This window comes from Salmo trutta, chromosome 3, assembly GCF_901001165.1.
Source record: "Salmo trutta chromosome 3, fSalTru1.1, whole genome shotgun sequence".
NCBI classification, from domain to species: Eukaryota; Metazoa; Chordata; class Actinopteri; order Salmoniformes; family Salmonidae; genus Salmo; species Salmo trutta.
Genome location: NC_042959.1, coordinates 74,431,108 through 74,448,098, shown reverse-complemented (window position 1 = coordinate 74,448,098; position 16,991 = coordinate 74,431,108). Strand labels below are relative to the sequence as shown.

The 16,991-nt window shown below is 45.9% G+C and overlaps 1 protein-coding gene across 3 annotated transcripts in view; it reads right to left on the bottom strand.

Annotated features, from left to right (window-relative positions):
- Positions 1-5,916: 5,916 nt before the first annotated feature.
- LOC115189394 (pyruvate kinase PKM) overlaps positions 5,917-16,991 on the bottom strand; it is a 34,832-nt gene continuing 23,757 nt past the window's right edge. For all 3 annotated transcript variants that reach the window (XM_029747997.1, XM_029747976.1, XM_029747986.1), the window contains 8 exons: positions 15,936-16,122; positions 15,231-15,504; positions 9,646-9,796; positions 8,893-9,045; positions 8,271-8,437; positions 8,100-8,166; positions 7,174-7,288; positions 5,917-6,322 (listed from right to left, as the gene is read on the bottom strand). In XM_029747997.1, coding sequence (XP_029603857.1) covers positions 6,216-6,322; positions 7,174-7,288; positions 8,100-8,166; positions 8,271-8,437; positions 8,893-9,045; positions 9,646-9,796; positions 15,231-15,504; positions 15,936-16,122 — 1,221 coding nt within the window. In that variant the 3' untranslated portion in view covers positions 5,917-6,215. The remainder of the gene's footprint in view (positions 6,323-7,173; positions 7,289-8,099; positions 8,167-8,270; positions 8,438-8,892; positions 9,046-9,645; positions 9,797-15,230; positions 15,505-15,935; positions 16,123-16,991) is intronic.

The following is a 16,991-nucleotide window of genomic DNA, read 5'->3' as shown; positions in this document are numbered from 1 at the left end:
TTGGCCAGGTCGCAATTGTAAATGAGAACTTGTTCTCAACTTGCCTACCTGGTTAAATAAAGGTGAAATAAAAAAAGAAATAAAAAATGATGCAAAATGCATCGTATGATGCTTAACGACCATTTCTGTGTGGATTTTCCTTTAAGGAGCGAGAGGAAGAAAAGGGACATGGGAGAGAAGATAAGAAACAGAAGAGAGACAGTTAATTGGTTTATGGGCAGTCGCCGTGCACACGGATCTGGGTCATCTCAGTCCGTACAATATAGGACACAGCTGAAGCACCTCAGAAAACTCAGCATCTAATGGCATCGGTCAAACCGAATATCTCCACCAGCCACAGCGACACGGCCGCAATAACTGGCAACTGAAATGGCTTAATTGCAGTTCATTATTTGTTTCTCAAACAATATAAAAAAATGATTTGATGGATGGGGACCATGCACACCGAACATAAATGCGTCACAGAGAGAGAGAGAGAGACAGAGAGAGAGACAGAGAGAGAGAGACAGAGAGAGAGACAGAGAGAGACAGAGAGCGAGAGAAAGAGAGAGCGAGAGAGAGAGACAGAGAGAGAGACAGAGAGAGAGAGACAGAGAGAGAGACAGAGAGAGACAGAGAGCGAGAGAAAGAGAGAGCGAGAGATAAAGAGACAGAGAGAGAAAGAGAGCGAGAGAGAGGGGTGAAGAGAGAGAGAGAGAGTGTAGTGATGTCTGATAGTTATCTCCATAATTGATTGGTTATTCATGTCATCATCATAACCGGATATAACTAACCTAGCAATGAGGACTAGCAGATAGTAGCTCGTTAGACTGCATGTTAATTGTCTGATTTAAGAGTTAGTAAACAGAACTAACCGGATAATTCACTGCCTGGTCTCCATCATGACATGGTGTCACAATTAAAGAACTCGCACGCCGACGATTAGTGAGGAAAATGTCCAAATTCGACCCACCAGAGCCGTGTGATTTCTTGCAGCCGTCAGCATGGCCCATCTGGAGACTTTCCCCAGTTGAGTGGCATCGTAACTGGATAAGGAGACCGGTGTGGTGCAGGTGAATTCACAACTTTATGCAATGGGGAAAGATGCAGATATTGTCTACAATGTATTCTCCTTTGATGACAATGATTAATTCGACTATGATGTGGTGATTGAAAAACGGAATGAACATTTTGTGCTACAGCGCATTCAGGAAGGGGGAGAGACAGTGGAATCTTTTGTGAGGAATCTGTATGAGCTAGCTGAACACTGCGAGTTTGGAACTACAAAGGACAAACAAATAAGGGACAGTATTGTGATTGGCATTATGGACAGTGATGTTTCACAAAAGCTACAGCTGGAGCCAGACTTGACACTGGAGAGGGCAACACAAATCCTGCTCCAGTCAGAGCACATCAGCGTCCACTGCGCGAGAAAGGTGATGTCATGCAGGTTCTGTCATGCAGGTTCTGTCATGCAGGTTCTGTCATGCAGGTTCTGTACAGAGAACAAACCAACTCAAAAGAGAGAACCACTTGTCATGACACCTTCACCTAAGGGTCCGTGGCTAAAGATCCCAGCCGACCTGTGTGAGCAAGAGGGCAAGAATCAAATCAAAGTTTATTTGTCACGTGCGCCGAATACAACAGGTGTAGACCTTACAGTGAAATGCTTACTTACAGGCTCTAACCAATAGTGCGAAAAAAGGTGTGTGCATGTGTATGTGTGTGTGTGTGTGTGTGTGTGTGTGTGTGTGTAAGTAAAGAAATAAAACAACAGTAAAAAGACATTTGAAAATAAGGGTAGCAAGGCTATATACAGACACCGGTTAGTCAGGCTTATTGAGGTAGAATGTACATGTAGGTATGGTTAAAGTGACTATGCATATATGATGAACAGAGAGTAGCAGTAGCGTAAAAAGAGGGGTTGGTGGGTGGTGGGACACAGTGCAGATAGCCCGGTTAGCCAATGTGCGGGAGCACTGGTTGGTCGGGCCAATTGAGGTAGTATGTACATGAATGTATAGTTAAAGTGACTATGCATATAAGATAAACAGAGAGTGGCAGGGGGAGGGCACACAATGCAAATAGTCTGGGTAACCATTTGGTTACCTGTTCAGGAGTCTTATGGCTTGGGGGTAAAAACTGTTGAGAAGCCTTTTTGCCCTAGACTTGGCGCTCCAGTACCACTTGCCATGCGGTAGTAGAGAGAACAGTCTGACTGGGGTGGCTGGGGTCTTTGACAATTTTTAGGGCCTTCCTCTGACACCGCCTGGTGTAGAGGTCCTGGATGGCAGGCAGCTTTGCCCCAGTGATGTACTGGGCCGTACGCACTACGGCCAGTATACCTCATAGTGGTGTTCTACTATTCTAGGGACTTAGAAATATCACATAGTGGTGGACTACTATTCTAGGGACATAGAAATACCACATAGTGGTGGACTACTATTCTAGGGACATAGAAATACCACATAGTGGTGGACTACTATTCTAGGGACATAGAAATACCACATAGTGGTGGACTACTATTCTAGGGACATAGAAATACCTCATAGTGGTGGACAACTATTCTAGGGACATTAGAAATACCACATAGTGGTGGATACTATTCTAGGGACATTAGAAATACCACATAGTGGTGGACTACTATTCAAGGGACGTAGAAATACCACATAGTGGTGGACAACTATTCTAGGGACATAGAAATACCACATAGTGGTGGACTACTATTCTAGGGACATAGAAATACCTCATAGTGGTGTTCTACTATTCTAGGGACATAGAAATACCACATAGTGTTGGGCTACTATTCTAGGGACATAGAAATACCACATAGTGGTGGACGACTATTCTAGGGACATAGAAATACCACATAGTGGTGTTCTACTATTCTAGGGACATAGAAATACCACATAGTGTTGGGCTACTATTCTAGGGACATAGAAATACCACATAGTGGTGTTCTACTATTCTAGGGACATAGAAATACCACATAGTGTTGGGCTACTATTCTAGGGACATAGAAATACCACATAGTGGTGGACTACTATTCTAGGGACATAGAAATACCACATAGTGGTGTTCTACTATTCTAGGGACTTAGAAATATCACATAGTGGTGGACTACTATTCTAGGGACATAGAAATACCACATAGTGGTGGACTACTATTCTAGGGACATAGAAATACCACATAGTGGTGGACTACTATTCTAGGGACATAGAAATACCTCATAGTGGTGGACAACTATTCTAGGGACATTAGAAATACCACATAGTGGTGGATACTATTCTAGGGACATTAGAAATACCACATAGTGGTGGACTACTATTCAAGGGACGTAGAAATACCACATAGTGGTGGACAACTATTCTAGGGACATAGAAATACCACATAGTGGTGGACTACTATTCTAGGGACATAGAAATACCTCATAGTGGTGTTCTACTATTCTAGGGACATAGAAATACCACATAGTGTTGGGCTACTATTCTAGGGACATAGAAATACCACATAGTGGTGGACGACTATTCTAGGGACATTAGAAATACCACATAGTGGTGGATACTATTCTAGGGACATTAGAAATACCACATAGTGGTGGACAACTATTCTAGGGACATTAGAAATACCACATAGTGGTGGACGACTATTCTAGGGACATTAGAAATACCACATAGTGGTGGACAACTATTCTAGGGACATTAGAAATACCACATAGTGGTGGATACTATTCTAGGGACATTAGAAATACCACATAGTGGTGGACAACTATTCAAGGGACGTAGAAATACCACATAGTGGTGGACAACTATTCTAGGGACATAGAAATACCACATAGTGGTGGATACTATTCTAGGGACATTAGAAATACCACATAGTGGTGGATACTATTCTAGGGACATTAGAAATACCACATAGTGGTGGACGACTATTCTAGGGACATAGAAATACCACATAGTGGTGGATACTATTCTAGGGACATTAGAAATACCACATAGTGGTGGACGACTATTCTAGGGACATAGAAATACCACATAGTGGTGGACAACTATTCTAGGGACATAGAAATACCACATAGTGGTGGACTACTATTCTAGGGACATAGAAATACCACATAGTGGTGGATACTATTCTAGGGACATTAGAAATACCACATAGTGGTGGACGACTATTCTAGGGACATAGAAATATCACATAGTGGTGACTACTATTCAAGGGACGTAGAAATAGCTCACCTGCCCACTACCACTTGTCAGCAGGTCATCACCCGCCTCAAAGGTATGTTTGTAAGATGGAGGATACCTACCGAGCTCGTTAGCGACAACGCTACTCAGTTTGTCTGCACTGAGTTCAAGGAGTTCATAAAGAAGTATGTTTCGCAGACAAATGGAGCTGCGGAGAGAGCTGTACAGACAGCTAATCAAATTGTTAAACAACCAGACCTACACATGGCTCTGATGTGCTACCGAGCCACAGCCATCAGCGCAACAGGAGCAAGCCCAGCACAACTCATGACAGAACGTCAGATACGGACGACGGTCCCCGTGCTGGATGGGAAACTCCAACCAAAACGCTTCAGCCATAACACTGTTAAACAGAAGGACCAGAAAGCCAAACAAGCTTACCAGTTCTTCTATAACAGGAGGCATACAGTGCGCCCCCTACTGGAATTAAACCCTGGACAGAGTGTCAGAGTCAAGCTGGACGGAGAGAAAGGATGGAAAACACCAGCAGTTGTCATCAGCAAATCTCCAGAGCCGAGATCCTACGTTGTGGAAACTGAACACGGCACCATCGCCCAGAGAAACAGGCAACACCTTCAGGCTTTTGCAGAGTCACCTACTCCAGAGAGAACAACAAAAGAGTCACCTACTCCAGAGAGAACAACAAAAGAGTCATCTACTCCAGAGAGAACAACAAAAGAGTCATCTACTCCAAAGAGAACAACAAAAGAGTCACCTACTCCAGAGAGAACAACAAAAGAGTCACCTACTCCAGAGAGAACAACAAAAGAGTCACCTACTCCAGAGAGAACACCCAAAGAGTCACCTACTCCAGAGAGAACAACAAAAGAGTCACCTACTCCAGAGAGAACAACAAAAGAGTCACCTACTCCAGAGAGAACAACAAAAGAGTCACCTACTCCAGAGAGAACAACAAAAGAGTCACCTACTCCAGAGAGAACAACAAAAGAGTCACCTACTCCAGAGAGAACAACCAAAGAGTCACCTACTCCAGAGAGAACAACCAAAGAGTCACCTACTCCAGAGAGAACAACAAAAGAGTCACCTACTCCAGAGAGAACAACAAAAGAGTCACCTACTCCAGAGAGAACAACAAAAGAGTCACCCAGTCTACCAGTGAGCCATCTAACTCCCATCCCCTCACTCAGTCCACCACCTCAGCCAGCCTCACCACAACTGGTGAGAATGACCTCCAGAGGTGGGGAGGTAAAACTACCACTGAGGTTCAGAGACACTTGAGAAAAAAGCAAGAGGTATAGGAACAGCAACTGTTTCAGGGCAGAATGCTCCTTATGTTGCTGTGGACAAATGGCTGTCCACCCCCATGTCCTAGATGACACAGTTATGTGTATTGTCGATGTTAAAGAAACAGAAAACCTATGTTTCTATGTTACTAAAAATATATGTTGTTGAAATACAAATAGTTTGTATTGAAGCGGTCCACAGGGTGAATATTTGTATTATGTAGAGAGGATGTATAGTTTGGATTTCTCTCAGAAAAGGGAGATGTAGTGATGTCTGATATTTATCTCCATAATTGATTGGTTATTCATGTCATCATCATAACCGGATATAACTAACCTAGCAATGAGGACTAGCAGATAGTAGCTCGTTAGACTGCATGTTAATTGCCGGATAATTCACTGCCTGACCTCCATAATGACAGAGAGAGAAAGGCAGTCGTCACACCATGTTATGATGAGGTTATGCTCCAAGCTTTATTTGGAGAGAGGCAGTGCTTCCAAGACAGAAATTAATAAACACACAAAAACATTAAGACAAGATTAAAATCAATATTGACTTTTCATTGTAATCTCTAAACTGTTGTTTTGTTTATGTACTTCATCTCCACATAAGGGAAATGTATTAATTCTAGTTCTATGCTATCTATGTAGTTAGCGTTCCAGTTAGTGTGTCTGTTAGGCTATGTGCCACTTAGGATTGGTGGGTCTGTCTGTCAGTCAGTGGTAGTATCCAATAGGAGCAGAGTGTTTAGGGCACGTGGACTGCCCTCATGATGTTAGTGTGACCAGAACCAGGGATCCAGCCGGTCACCACGATCACCATGTCACCTGTCTTGAAGAAGCCCCTGGCCTTTCCTACACACAGTAAGGGAGGGTGGAAGGGGGAGGCAGACACAGTAAGGGAGGGTGGAAGGGGGAGGCAGACACAGTGAGGGAGGGTGGAAGGGGGAGGCAGACACAGTGAGGGAGGGTGGAAGGGGGAGGCAGACACAGTGAGGGAGGGTGGAAGGGGGAGGCAGACACAGTAAGGGAGGGTGGAAGGGGGAGGCAGACACAGTGAGGGAGGGTGGAAGGGGGAGGCAGACACAGTGAGGGAGGGTGGAAGGGGGAGGCAGACACAGTGAGGGAGGGTGGAAGAGGGAGGCAGACACAGTGAGGGAGGGTGGAAGGGGGAGGCAGACACAGTGAGGGAGGGTGGAAGGGGGAGGCAGACACAGTGAGGGAGGGTGGAAGAGGGAGGCAGACACAGTGAGGGAGGGTGGAAGGGGGAGGCAGACACAGTGAGGGATGGTGGAAGGGGGAGGCAGACACAGTGAGGGAGGGTGGAAGGGGGAGGCAGACACAGTGAGGGCGGGTGGAAGCGGGAGGCAGACACAGTGAGGGAGGGTGGAAGGGGGAGGCAGACACAGTGAGGGAGGGTGGAAGGGGGAGGCAGACACAGTGAGGGAGGGTAGAAGGGGGAGGCAGACACAGTGAGATAGTGAAAAGAGACGTGAATAACATCCATATGACACTAAACCTACGTTCTCTCTTTCCCACTTTCTCCCCATCTTTCCCACTTTCTCCCCATCTTTCCCACTTTCTCCCCATCTTTCCCACTTTCTCCCCATCTTTCCCACTTTCTCCCCATCTTTCCCACTTTCTCCCCATCTTTCCCACTCCTTTTCTCTCTCTCTCACACACACACCACTTCAACACACACAGACCTATGTTCATGCCGAAGTAGACTCTGTTGTCTACATCGTCGGCCCAGACGGGGGCAGGAAGGGGGTGGAACAGCACTGGGAACACACCCCTCAGCAGCTGGGCCTGACGGGCCACCTGGAGACAGAACACACACCGCATCAGTCCACCCAAACTAACAGCCTTTACCCTGAGGGAGGCAGGTAACAGCCTTTACCTTTACCCTGAGGGAGGCAGGTAACAGGCTTTACCTTTACCCTGAGGGAGGCAGGTAACAGCCTTTACCTTTACCCTGAGGGAGGCAGGTAACAGCCTTTACCTTTACCCTGAGGGAGGCAGGTAACAGCCTTTACCTTTACCCTGAGGGAGGCAGGTAACAGCCTTTACCTTTACCCTGAGGGAGGCAGGTAACAGTCTTTACCTTTACCCTGAGGGAGGCAGGTAACAGCCTTTACCTTTACCCTGAGGGAGGCAGGTAACAGCCTTTACCTTTACCCTGAGGGAGGCAGGTAACAGCCTTTACCTTTACCCTGAGGGAGGCAGGTAACATCCTTTACCTTTACCCTGAGGGAGGCAGGTAACAGCCTTTACCTTTACCCTGAGGGAGGCAGGTAACAGCCTTTACCTTTACCCTGAGGGAGGCAGGTAACAGTCTTTACCTTTACCCTGAGGGAGGCAGGTAACAGCCTTTACCTTTACCCTGAGGGAGGCAGGTAACAGCCTTTACCTTTACCCTGAGGGAGGCAGGTAACAGCCTTTACCTTTACCCTGAGGGAGGCAGGTAACAGCCTTTACCTTTACCCTGAGGGAGGCAGGTAACAGCCTTTACCTTTACCCTGAGGGAGGCAGGTAACAGCCCCACTCTACAGGCTGCAACCACATATCAAACAACAATCCTAAACCTATCCTTAGGAGTTGGGACTCGTAGTGGGCCAGTATTCTATCTCACCTGAGGACTTCTTGTTACCGCGACGATGGGACAGCGTGGGCGATACCGGGACAGGAGCTGGGCTGACCTGGGAGAGAGAGAGGGATAGAACGAGCAGAAAGGGAGAGGGTTGGAGTCAGTGAGTATGTGTGTGTTTGCATGTACAGTATGTGTGTGTGTATAACAGCATACCTGCCAGTAGTAGTGAGTACTATGACAGCTCCAGCACAGCATTTGAAGGAGGATTCTACAGCCCCTATAGCAGTGACCTCAGTGGGGTCATTGGACAGAGGGGTCAGACGACGAAGCTCTTCAAACAACTGCTGTTGGAAGATGGCCGCCTCCGCCTCCCTGCAGATCTGTAGGTGTGTGTGGTGTGGTGTGACAGAGAGGAAGGGGAAATGGTTAAAGGGATAGGTCACCGCAAAATCTAAATTTGTCAGACATTTTGATTCCTTGAAAGTGTCCTACAGCCCAACTCTCCATTTTTGACAGGCAGCAGGTAGCCTAGCGGTTAGAGCGTTGGGCCAGTAACCAAAAGGTCGCTAGTTTGAATACCCAAGCCGACAAAGTGAAAAATATGTCGGCGTGCCCGGGGTAAACCACCCTAATTGCTCCAGGGTCGCCGTTGATAATGGCTGGCCATGACCTCACTCTCTGAGGGTGTCTCAGTGGGAGTTGGGATATATTGAAAAACACATTTCCAATTTACACATCTATAATACACACTTGTACACGTGTGAAATAGGACAAATATAAGCACCCACCAAATGACTATTTAATAGAATGGACTTTCTACTCTCCACACACTGACCGAGTGCATCATGGTCACAGACTCGACAGGGAACAGTCCTTTAGCCGTCTCCCCAGAGAGCATCACACAGTCGGCTCCATCCAACACTGCGTTAGCTACGTCACTGCCCTCCGCACGCGTAGGCCTGGGGTGGGCTACCATGCTCTCCAACATCTACCACACACACACACACACACACACACACCGACGTCACACACATCAGCACACAAGGGATGTGGTTGGGCAACATGAGAGAAGACACTGAGAATAGAATGGGTAGAGTGATGGGGACGGATGGTTATTGATATCCGTGAGACTCCACACAGAGTCTAGCCATATGAGTCAATATGAAGGAGACAGAGAGAACACGAGACCGAGGAGTGTTTGTGTCGGGTCTATGTGTGTGTGTCTGTGAGAGACAGTATCTATGTTATCATCATTATATTTTGTGTCCTGTTGCTAATATCCTATGTAACACATCCCAACTGCGTGTGTATGTTGTTTGGCCCCGCCCTGCTCTTCATGCCCTGAAGTATTTATGTGTGTGTGTGTGTGTGTGTGTGTGTGTGTGTGTGTGTGTGTGTGTGTGTGTCTGCATGTGTATGTGTGCATTTTGACCTTTTATAGAAAACCTGCTATAATGCTGTCACTCAGAGTCAAGAGCTGTACCATACAACACACTCAACATGGCTCCAGGAGTGTGTGAGTAGGTGTGTGTGTGTGTGTGTGTGTGTGTGTGTGTGTGTGTGTGTGTGTGTGTGTGTGTCCTCTGACCTGTGTAGCACAGATAACAGGCTTGCCAGCGGAGTTGCAACGTCCGATCATCATCTTCTGAGCGATGAAGACTTTCTCTGCAGGGATCTCTATGCCCAGGTCGCCCCTGGCAACCATCACCCCATCACTCTCCGCCAGGATCTCCAAGAAACTGAGAGAGAGAGGGAGAGGGAGAGACAGACAGAGAGGGCGAGAGAGAGAGGGGGGAGAGAGAGAGAGAGAGGGAGAGACCGAGAGGGAGAGAGGGAGAGAGAGAGAGAGAGAGAGAGGGGGAGAGGGAGTGGGAGAGAGAGAGAGAGAGGGGGAGGAGAGAGAGAGAGAGAGAGAGAGAGAGAGAGGGAGGGAGGAGAGAGAGGGAGGAGAGAGATGGAGGGGGAGGGTAGGAGGAGGAAGGAGAGGGAGGGAGGGAGATGGAGGGGGCGGGTAGGAGGAGGAAGGAGAGAAGTAGACATGACTTATGATGACATATTCATAGACAGACAGCCATATGGGTGATGTATCATAGATATATAATATCCAGATCCTATATAGTTCTGACACATCCTCATCCATCACTCTGCTGTCAGCTGTCAGTGTGATTATAGATCTATAACATCCAGACGTGGTTACCAGTGACGTGGTTATCCATCACTTCGCTGTCAGTGGGAATGTGTCTGTTATGATCGCAGAGATACAATATAATGTTATAATACATAAAACATACACTGCCTTACCAAAAGTATGTGGACACCTGCTTGACAAACATCTCATTCCAAAATCATGGGCATTAATATGGAGTTGGTCCCGCCTTTGATGCTACAACTGTCTCCACTCTTCTGGGAAGGCTTTCCACTAGATGTTGTAACATTGCTGCGGGTGCTTGTTTCCATTTAGCCACAAAAGCATTAGTGAGGTCGGGCACTGATGTTGGGTTATTAGGTCTGGCTCGCAATCGGCATTCCAATTCATCCAAAAGGTGTTCAATGGGGTTCTGTATGGACCTCGCTTTGTGCACGGGGGCATTGTCATGCTGAAACAGGAAAGGGCCTTCCCCAAACTGTTGCCACAAAGTTGGAAGCACAGAATCGACTAGAATGTCATAGTATGCTGAAGCATTACGATTTCCCTTCACTGGAACTAAGGGGCCTAGCCCGAACCATGAAAAACAGCCCCAGACCATTATTCCTCCTCCACCAAACTTTACAGTTGGCACTATGCATTCTGGCAAGTAGCGTTCTCCTGGCAGCCGCCAAACCCAGATTCATCCGTCAGACTGCCAGATAATGAATTCATCACTCCAGAGAACGCGTTACCACTTCTCCAGAGTCCAATGGCGGCGAGCTTTACACCACTCCAGCTGACGCTTGGCATGGCGCATGGTGATCTTAGGCTTGTGTGCTGCTGCTTGGCCATAGAAACCCATTTCATCAAGCTCCCGACGAACAGTTCTTGTGCTGATGTTGCATCCAGAGGCAGTTTGGAACTTGGTAGTGAGTGTTGTAACTGAGGACAGACGATGTTTACGCGCTACGCACTTCAGCACTCGGCGGTCCCGTTCTGTGAGCTTGTGTGGCCTACCACTTCGCGGTTAAACCGTTGTTGCTCCTAGACGCTTCCACTTCACAATACAGTTGACTTACAGTTGACCGGGGCAGCTCTAGTGGGGCAGAAATTTTACAAACTGCCTTATTGGAAAGGTGGTATCCTATGATGGTGCCACGTTGAAATTCACTGAGCTCTTCAGTAAGGCAATCCTACTGCCAATGTTTGTCTATGGAGATTGCATGGCTGTGTGCTCAATTTTATACATCAGTCAGCAACGGGTGTGACTGAAATAGCCGAATCCACTCATTTGAAGGGGTGTCCACATACTTTTGTATATACACTACCAGTCAAAAGTTTGGACACACCTACTCATTAAAGGGTTTTTCGCTATTTTTTACTATTTTCTACATTGTAGAATAATAGTGAAGACATCAAAACTATGAAATAACACATATGGAATCATGTAGTAACCAAAAAGTGTAAAACAAATCAAAATATATTTTAGATTTTAGATTCTACAAAGTAGCCACCTTTTGCCTTGATGACAGCTTTGCACACTCTTGGCATTCTCTCAACCAGCTTCAGGAGGTAGTCACCTGGAATGCATTGGGTGAGGTTGGGTGATTGTGGAGGCCAGGTCATCTGATGCAGCACTCCATAAATCTCCTTCATTGTCAAATAGCCCTTACGCAGCCTGGAGGTGTGTTGGGTCATTGTCCCACTAAGCGCAAACCAGATGGGATGGCGTAACGCTGCGGAATGCTGTGGTAGCCATGCTGGTTAAGTATGCCTCGAATTCTAAATAAATTACTGACAGTGTCACTAGCAAAGCACCCCCACACCATCACACTTCCTCCTCCATGCTTCACGGTGGAAACCACACATGCGGAGATAATACGTTCACCTACTCTGTGTCTCACAAAGACATGGCGGTTGGAAACAAACATTTCCACCGGTCTAATGTCCATTGCTCGTGTCTCTTGGTCCAAGCAAGTCTCTTCGTGGTGTCCTTTAGTAGTGTCCTTTAGTCCTTTTCTTTGCAGTAATTCGACCATGAAGGCCTGATTCATTCAGTCTCCTCTGAACAGTTGATGTTGAGATGTGTCTATTACTTGAACTCTGTGAAGCATTTATTTGGGCTGCAATTTCTGAGGCTGGTAACTCTAATGAACTTATCCTCTGCAGCAGTGGTAACTCTGGGTCTTCCTTTCCTGTGGCGGTCCTCGTGAGAGCCAGTTTCATCATAGCGCTTGATGGTTTTTGCGACTGCACTTGAAGAATCCTTCAAAGTTCTTGAAATGTTCTGGATTGAATGACCTCCATCTCTTAAAGTAATGATGGACTGTCGTTTCTCTTTGCTTATTTGAGCTGACCTACCATGATATGGACTTGGTCTTTTACTAAATAGGGCTATCTTCTGTATACCACCCCTACCGTGTTACAACACAACTGATTGGCTCAAACGCATTAAGAAGGAAAGAAATTCCACAAATGTACTTTTAACAAGGCACACCTATTAATTGAAATGCATTCCAGGTGACTACCTCCTGAAGCTGGTTGAGAGAATGCCAAGAGTGTGCAAAGCTGTCATCAAGGTAAAAAATGGCTACTTTGAAGAATCTAAAATCTAAAATATATTTTGATTTGTTTAACACTTTTCTGGCTACTACATGATTCCATATGTGTTATTTCATAGTTGTCACACCCTGATCTGTTTCACCTGTCTTTGTGCTTGTCTCCACCCCACTCCAGGTGTCGCCCATCTTCTCCATTATCCCCAGTGTACTTATACCTGTGTTCTCTGTTTGTCTGTTGCCAGTTCGCCATGATCATTGTTGAATAATAATGACGACATCAAAAACTATGTAGAAAATAGTAAAAATAAAGAAAAACACTGGAATGAGTAGGTGTGTCCAAACTTTTGACTGGTACTGTATACTGCAGTGTAACTACAATACAAAATGTATAATACCACAATAAAACAATATTACAACATTACAATGTACGTGTGTGTGTAGAGTGAGTGTGTTAGCATGCCTGTGCGTATGCGTTTGTGAGTGCCTGTGTGTGTGTCTCTTCACAGTCCGCGTTGTTCCATAAGGTATTTGATTTTACTGCTTGCTTGAGTTATTTGATGTGGAATAGTTCCATGTAGCCATGGCTCTATGTAGTACTATGCATTTCCCAGAGTCTTTTCTGAAATTGGGGACTGTGAAGAGACCCCTGGTGGCAATGGCATGCCTTGGGGTATGCATGGGTGTCTGAGCTGTGTGCATGTCATTTGAACCGACAGCTCCGTGCCTTCAACACGTCAATACCTCTCACAAAGACAAGCAGTGATGCAGTCAATCACTCCTCTACTTTGAGCCAGGAGAGATTGACATGCATGTTATTGAAGTTAGCTCTGTGTGTACATTTAAGGCCCAGCCGTGCTGCTCTGTTCTGGGCCAACTGTAATTTGCCTATGTCCCTCTTTGTGGCACTTGGCCGTACAGTATGACTGAGCAGTAGTCCTGGTGCTATAAAACCAGAGGCTGTAGGACTTGTTTTGTTGATAGCGATGTCAAGAAAGCAGAGTCCTATCATGCAGCCTCAGAATGTATTTCAAATCTAAACATATAGCCCAACAGTTGTATTGCAACTAAAGTTGCACAAATAACTCTAAATTAAGCATATAGGAGGACCAGTTTCTTTGTTAACCGTTCAACACAGAATAGCCACAATTGTTTGTAGAAAATATCCGTTCTATTTTATTGAGCTATGTTCAATTGTATTCTTCATAATGCCACAGAATTCTAAGCAAATCTTGTCTACTAAATGAACTAGTGTAGCCCACAGCCATATGGCATAGCCAGATCAGGACCTAACATAAGGACAACTCAGAGTATGCTACTCTGTTCTTCTTAAATAGACTACATTTTCTTCATATCATGATTCTTTAGACCTGTCTGAAATAAATCATGGATTTATTGTGAAGGTGTAGGCTATATTAAATGGATTTATTCAACTTTTTAAAATGTAGATGTTCCAAAGGTCTTCCTCAGTGGCTTGTAGGCTATGTGGAAGCCAGGAGATGCTAAACGTGTTTATGTCAATTATCAGTACAATAGATGCTAAACATGTTTATGTCAATTAAAGGTCAATTACAGTGAGACTGGCAGTTATTTGCTTGACAATCACCAGCTGACAACATTTCATGACCGCCAGATCCCTAGGTATGCCCGACTACCTGGATTATGTTGGAGAGGTTTCCATTAAAGAACACCCTGTGTTCTGTTAGACAGGTAACTCTAATCCAAAGTATAACAGGGGGTGTAAAGCCATAACACAGATGTTTTTTCAGCAGAACATTATGATCAATAATGTTAAAAGCTGCACTGAAGACTAACCAAACAGCTCCCACAATCTTTTTAGTATCAATTTCTCTCAGCCAATCATTAGTCATTTGTGTGAGTGCCGTACATGTTGAGTGCCCTTCTCTATAAGCATGCTGAAAACCTGTTGTTCATTTGTTTACTGTGAAATAGCATAGTATCTGGTCAACAACAACAAACATTTTTAGATCTCCTACTCTGAATACTTCCTCTATTCTAGCTGGTAGAGCATTCAACCTGGGGCAGCAGGTAGCCTAGTGGTTAGAGCGTTGGACTTGTAACCAAAACGTTGCAAGATCGAATCCCTGAGCTGACAAGGTAAAAATCTGTCATTCTGCCCCTGAACAAGGCAGTGTTCCTAGGCTGTCATTGTAAATAAGAATTTGTTCTTAACTGACTTGCCTAGTTAAATAAAGGGGTGGAAAAATTCAGGAGTACAGTTGTCTTGTCGTACTGTAGATTATAGAATCTTATTGTTAGTGATACAGAAGGAGTCATGTGGTTCCAAGGCCAACAGCAGGCATTGACAGCAGGGTATCCATCTACTGAGGCTGAAGATACGTGCTGTTCATGTCTAAATCTGAGACTGTAAAGCTACTCATTCAATGAAAGTTATTCTATTCATGTTGTTGACTCTGTGTGTGTGTCTCTTCCTCTCTCTCTCTCTCCTCCTCCACACACACTCACTTATGTACTCCCTGGCGACTCTCCACCTTGCTGACCACCTTGATGTCCTTTCCGAAGGGCCCCAGGGCCCGTCGGACCTCCCTGACATCTTGGCCACAGCGGATGAAGCTGGCGAACACCATGTCCACCCCCTGGGCCACGCCGAACCTCAGGTCCCCCTCATCACGCTCACTCACAGCGGGCATGTCCACCAGGTCACACCCCGGCAGGTTGACCCCCTTACGGCCGCCCAGAACACCGCCACTCTCTACCAGTGCCTCCACCCAGTCTGGACCTGGAGAGAGGAGAGAGGGAGAGAAGGAAGGGAGGTCATGAGAACAGATCATGAGACAGAAGTAGAGAATGTTTATTTGTTTATAGTTGTTTATGGCTTGTCTATCTCCAGGACTGTGCAGTATGATCATGTACAGTGGTTCTTCCTTTAAAAGTTGCGGCATACTGCAGCACAGCTTGCAAGGTGCCACAGAATTCTATGGCATGTTATTTAAGTGTCAGCCATTGTTGCCAGAATGATGCAATTTACCACAATCTGCCACCATCTACCACAAACGGTCGCGACATAAACTCAAAACTTTTAAAGGAAGAACCACTGCATGTGTAACCAACACTGTATCTCCAGTAATGTGTTTAGATGCAGTATGTTTGTCTGCATGTGTGTGTGTGTGTGTGTGTGTGTGTGTGTGTGTGTGTTAAATGATGTGTTACCTGTCTCCAGGACTTTTAGTCCGATGAGTCCGTCGTCGATGTAGATCCTTCCTCCTTTCTCCAGGACCTGAGGCAGACTGGGGTAGTCCACCCAGATGACGTTCCCATCCGTACTGTCCCTGTCCCCCTCCCCTGTCACCACACGCACACTGGCCCCACGCTCCAGCTCCACCTCCTGCTCTGCAGTCTACACACACAGAGACACACAGAATAACACACGCATCTTAACTTCAGTCATTCAGCAGACTCTCTTATCCAGAGTGACTTACAGTTAGTGCATTCATCTTAAGATAGCTAGGTGAGACAACCACACATCACTGTCATATAGTAAGTCAAACTTTTCCTCAATAAAGTAGCTATCAGCAAAGTCAGTGCTAGTGAGAAATGGCATGCAGACGTACACACAGACACACACACAGACACACACACACACAACACACACACACACACACACACACACACACACACACACACACACACACACACACACACACACACAGACACACACACACACATTGCCTTATCTTCCTCACACATAGATCATATAGAATGTAGCAGACAATAAACCAGGTTTTTATCACTTCTAAAGGATATTGAACTTTCCATTGGCAGGACTGGTGCTATAACAAACAGATCAGTGCCCAACAGAGGAGGCTGGTGGGAGGAGCTATAGGAGGACGGGCTAATTGTAATGGCCTTAATGGAATAAATGGAGCGCAGTCAAACATGTGGTGTCCATATGCTTGATGTGTTTGATACCGTTCCATCTATTCCATTCCAGCCAATACAATGGGCCCGTCCTCCTATAGCTCCTCCCACCAGCCTCCTCTAGTGCCCAAACACTTGTCCTGTTCTGGTGCTGAGAAAGCATCTTTCTCACTACTGTTGATACTGTTGCACAGTCTGTGTCCAGGATAGAACACCCCCAAAACAACCAGCATGCTCAGTCAACACTGGTCACACTCTCCTGGTCTGTTGATCCTCGCCCTAAACTGGACTACTGACCAGTCGGGATGTAGGGAATGTAAGCCCATTGGATAGAATGTTAAGTAGTGA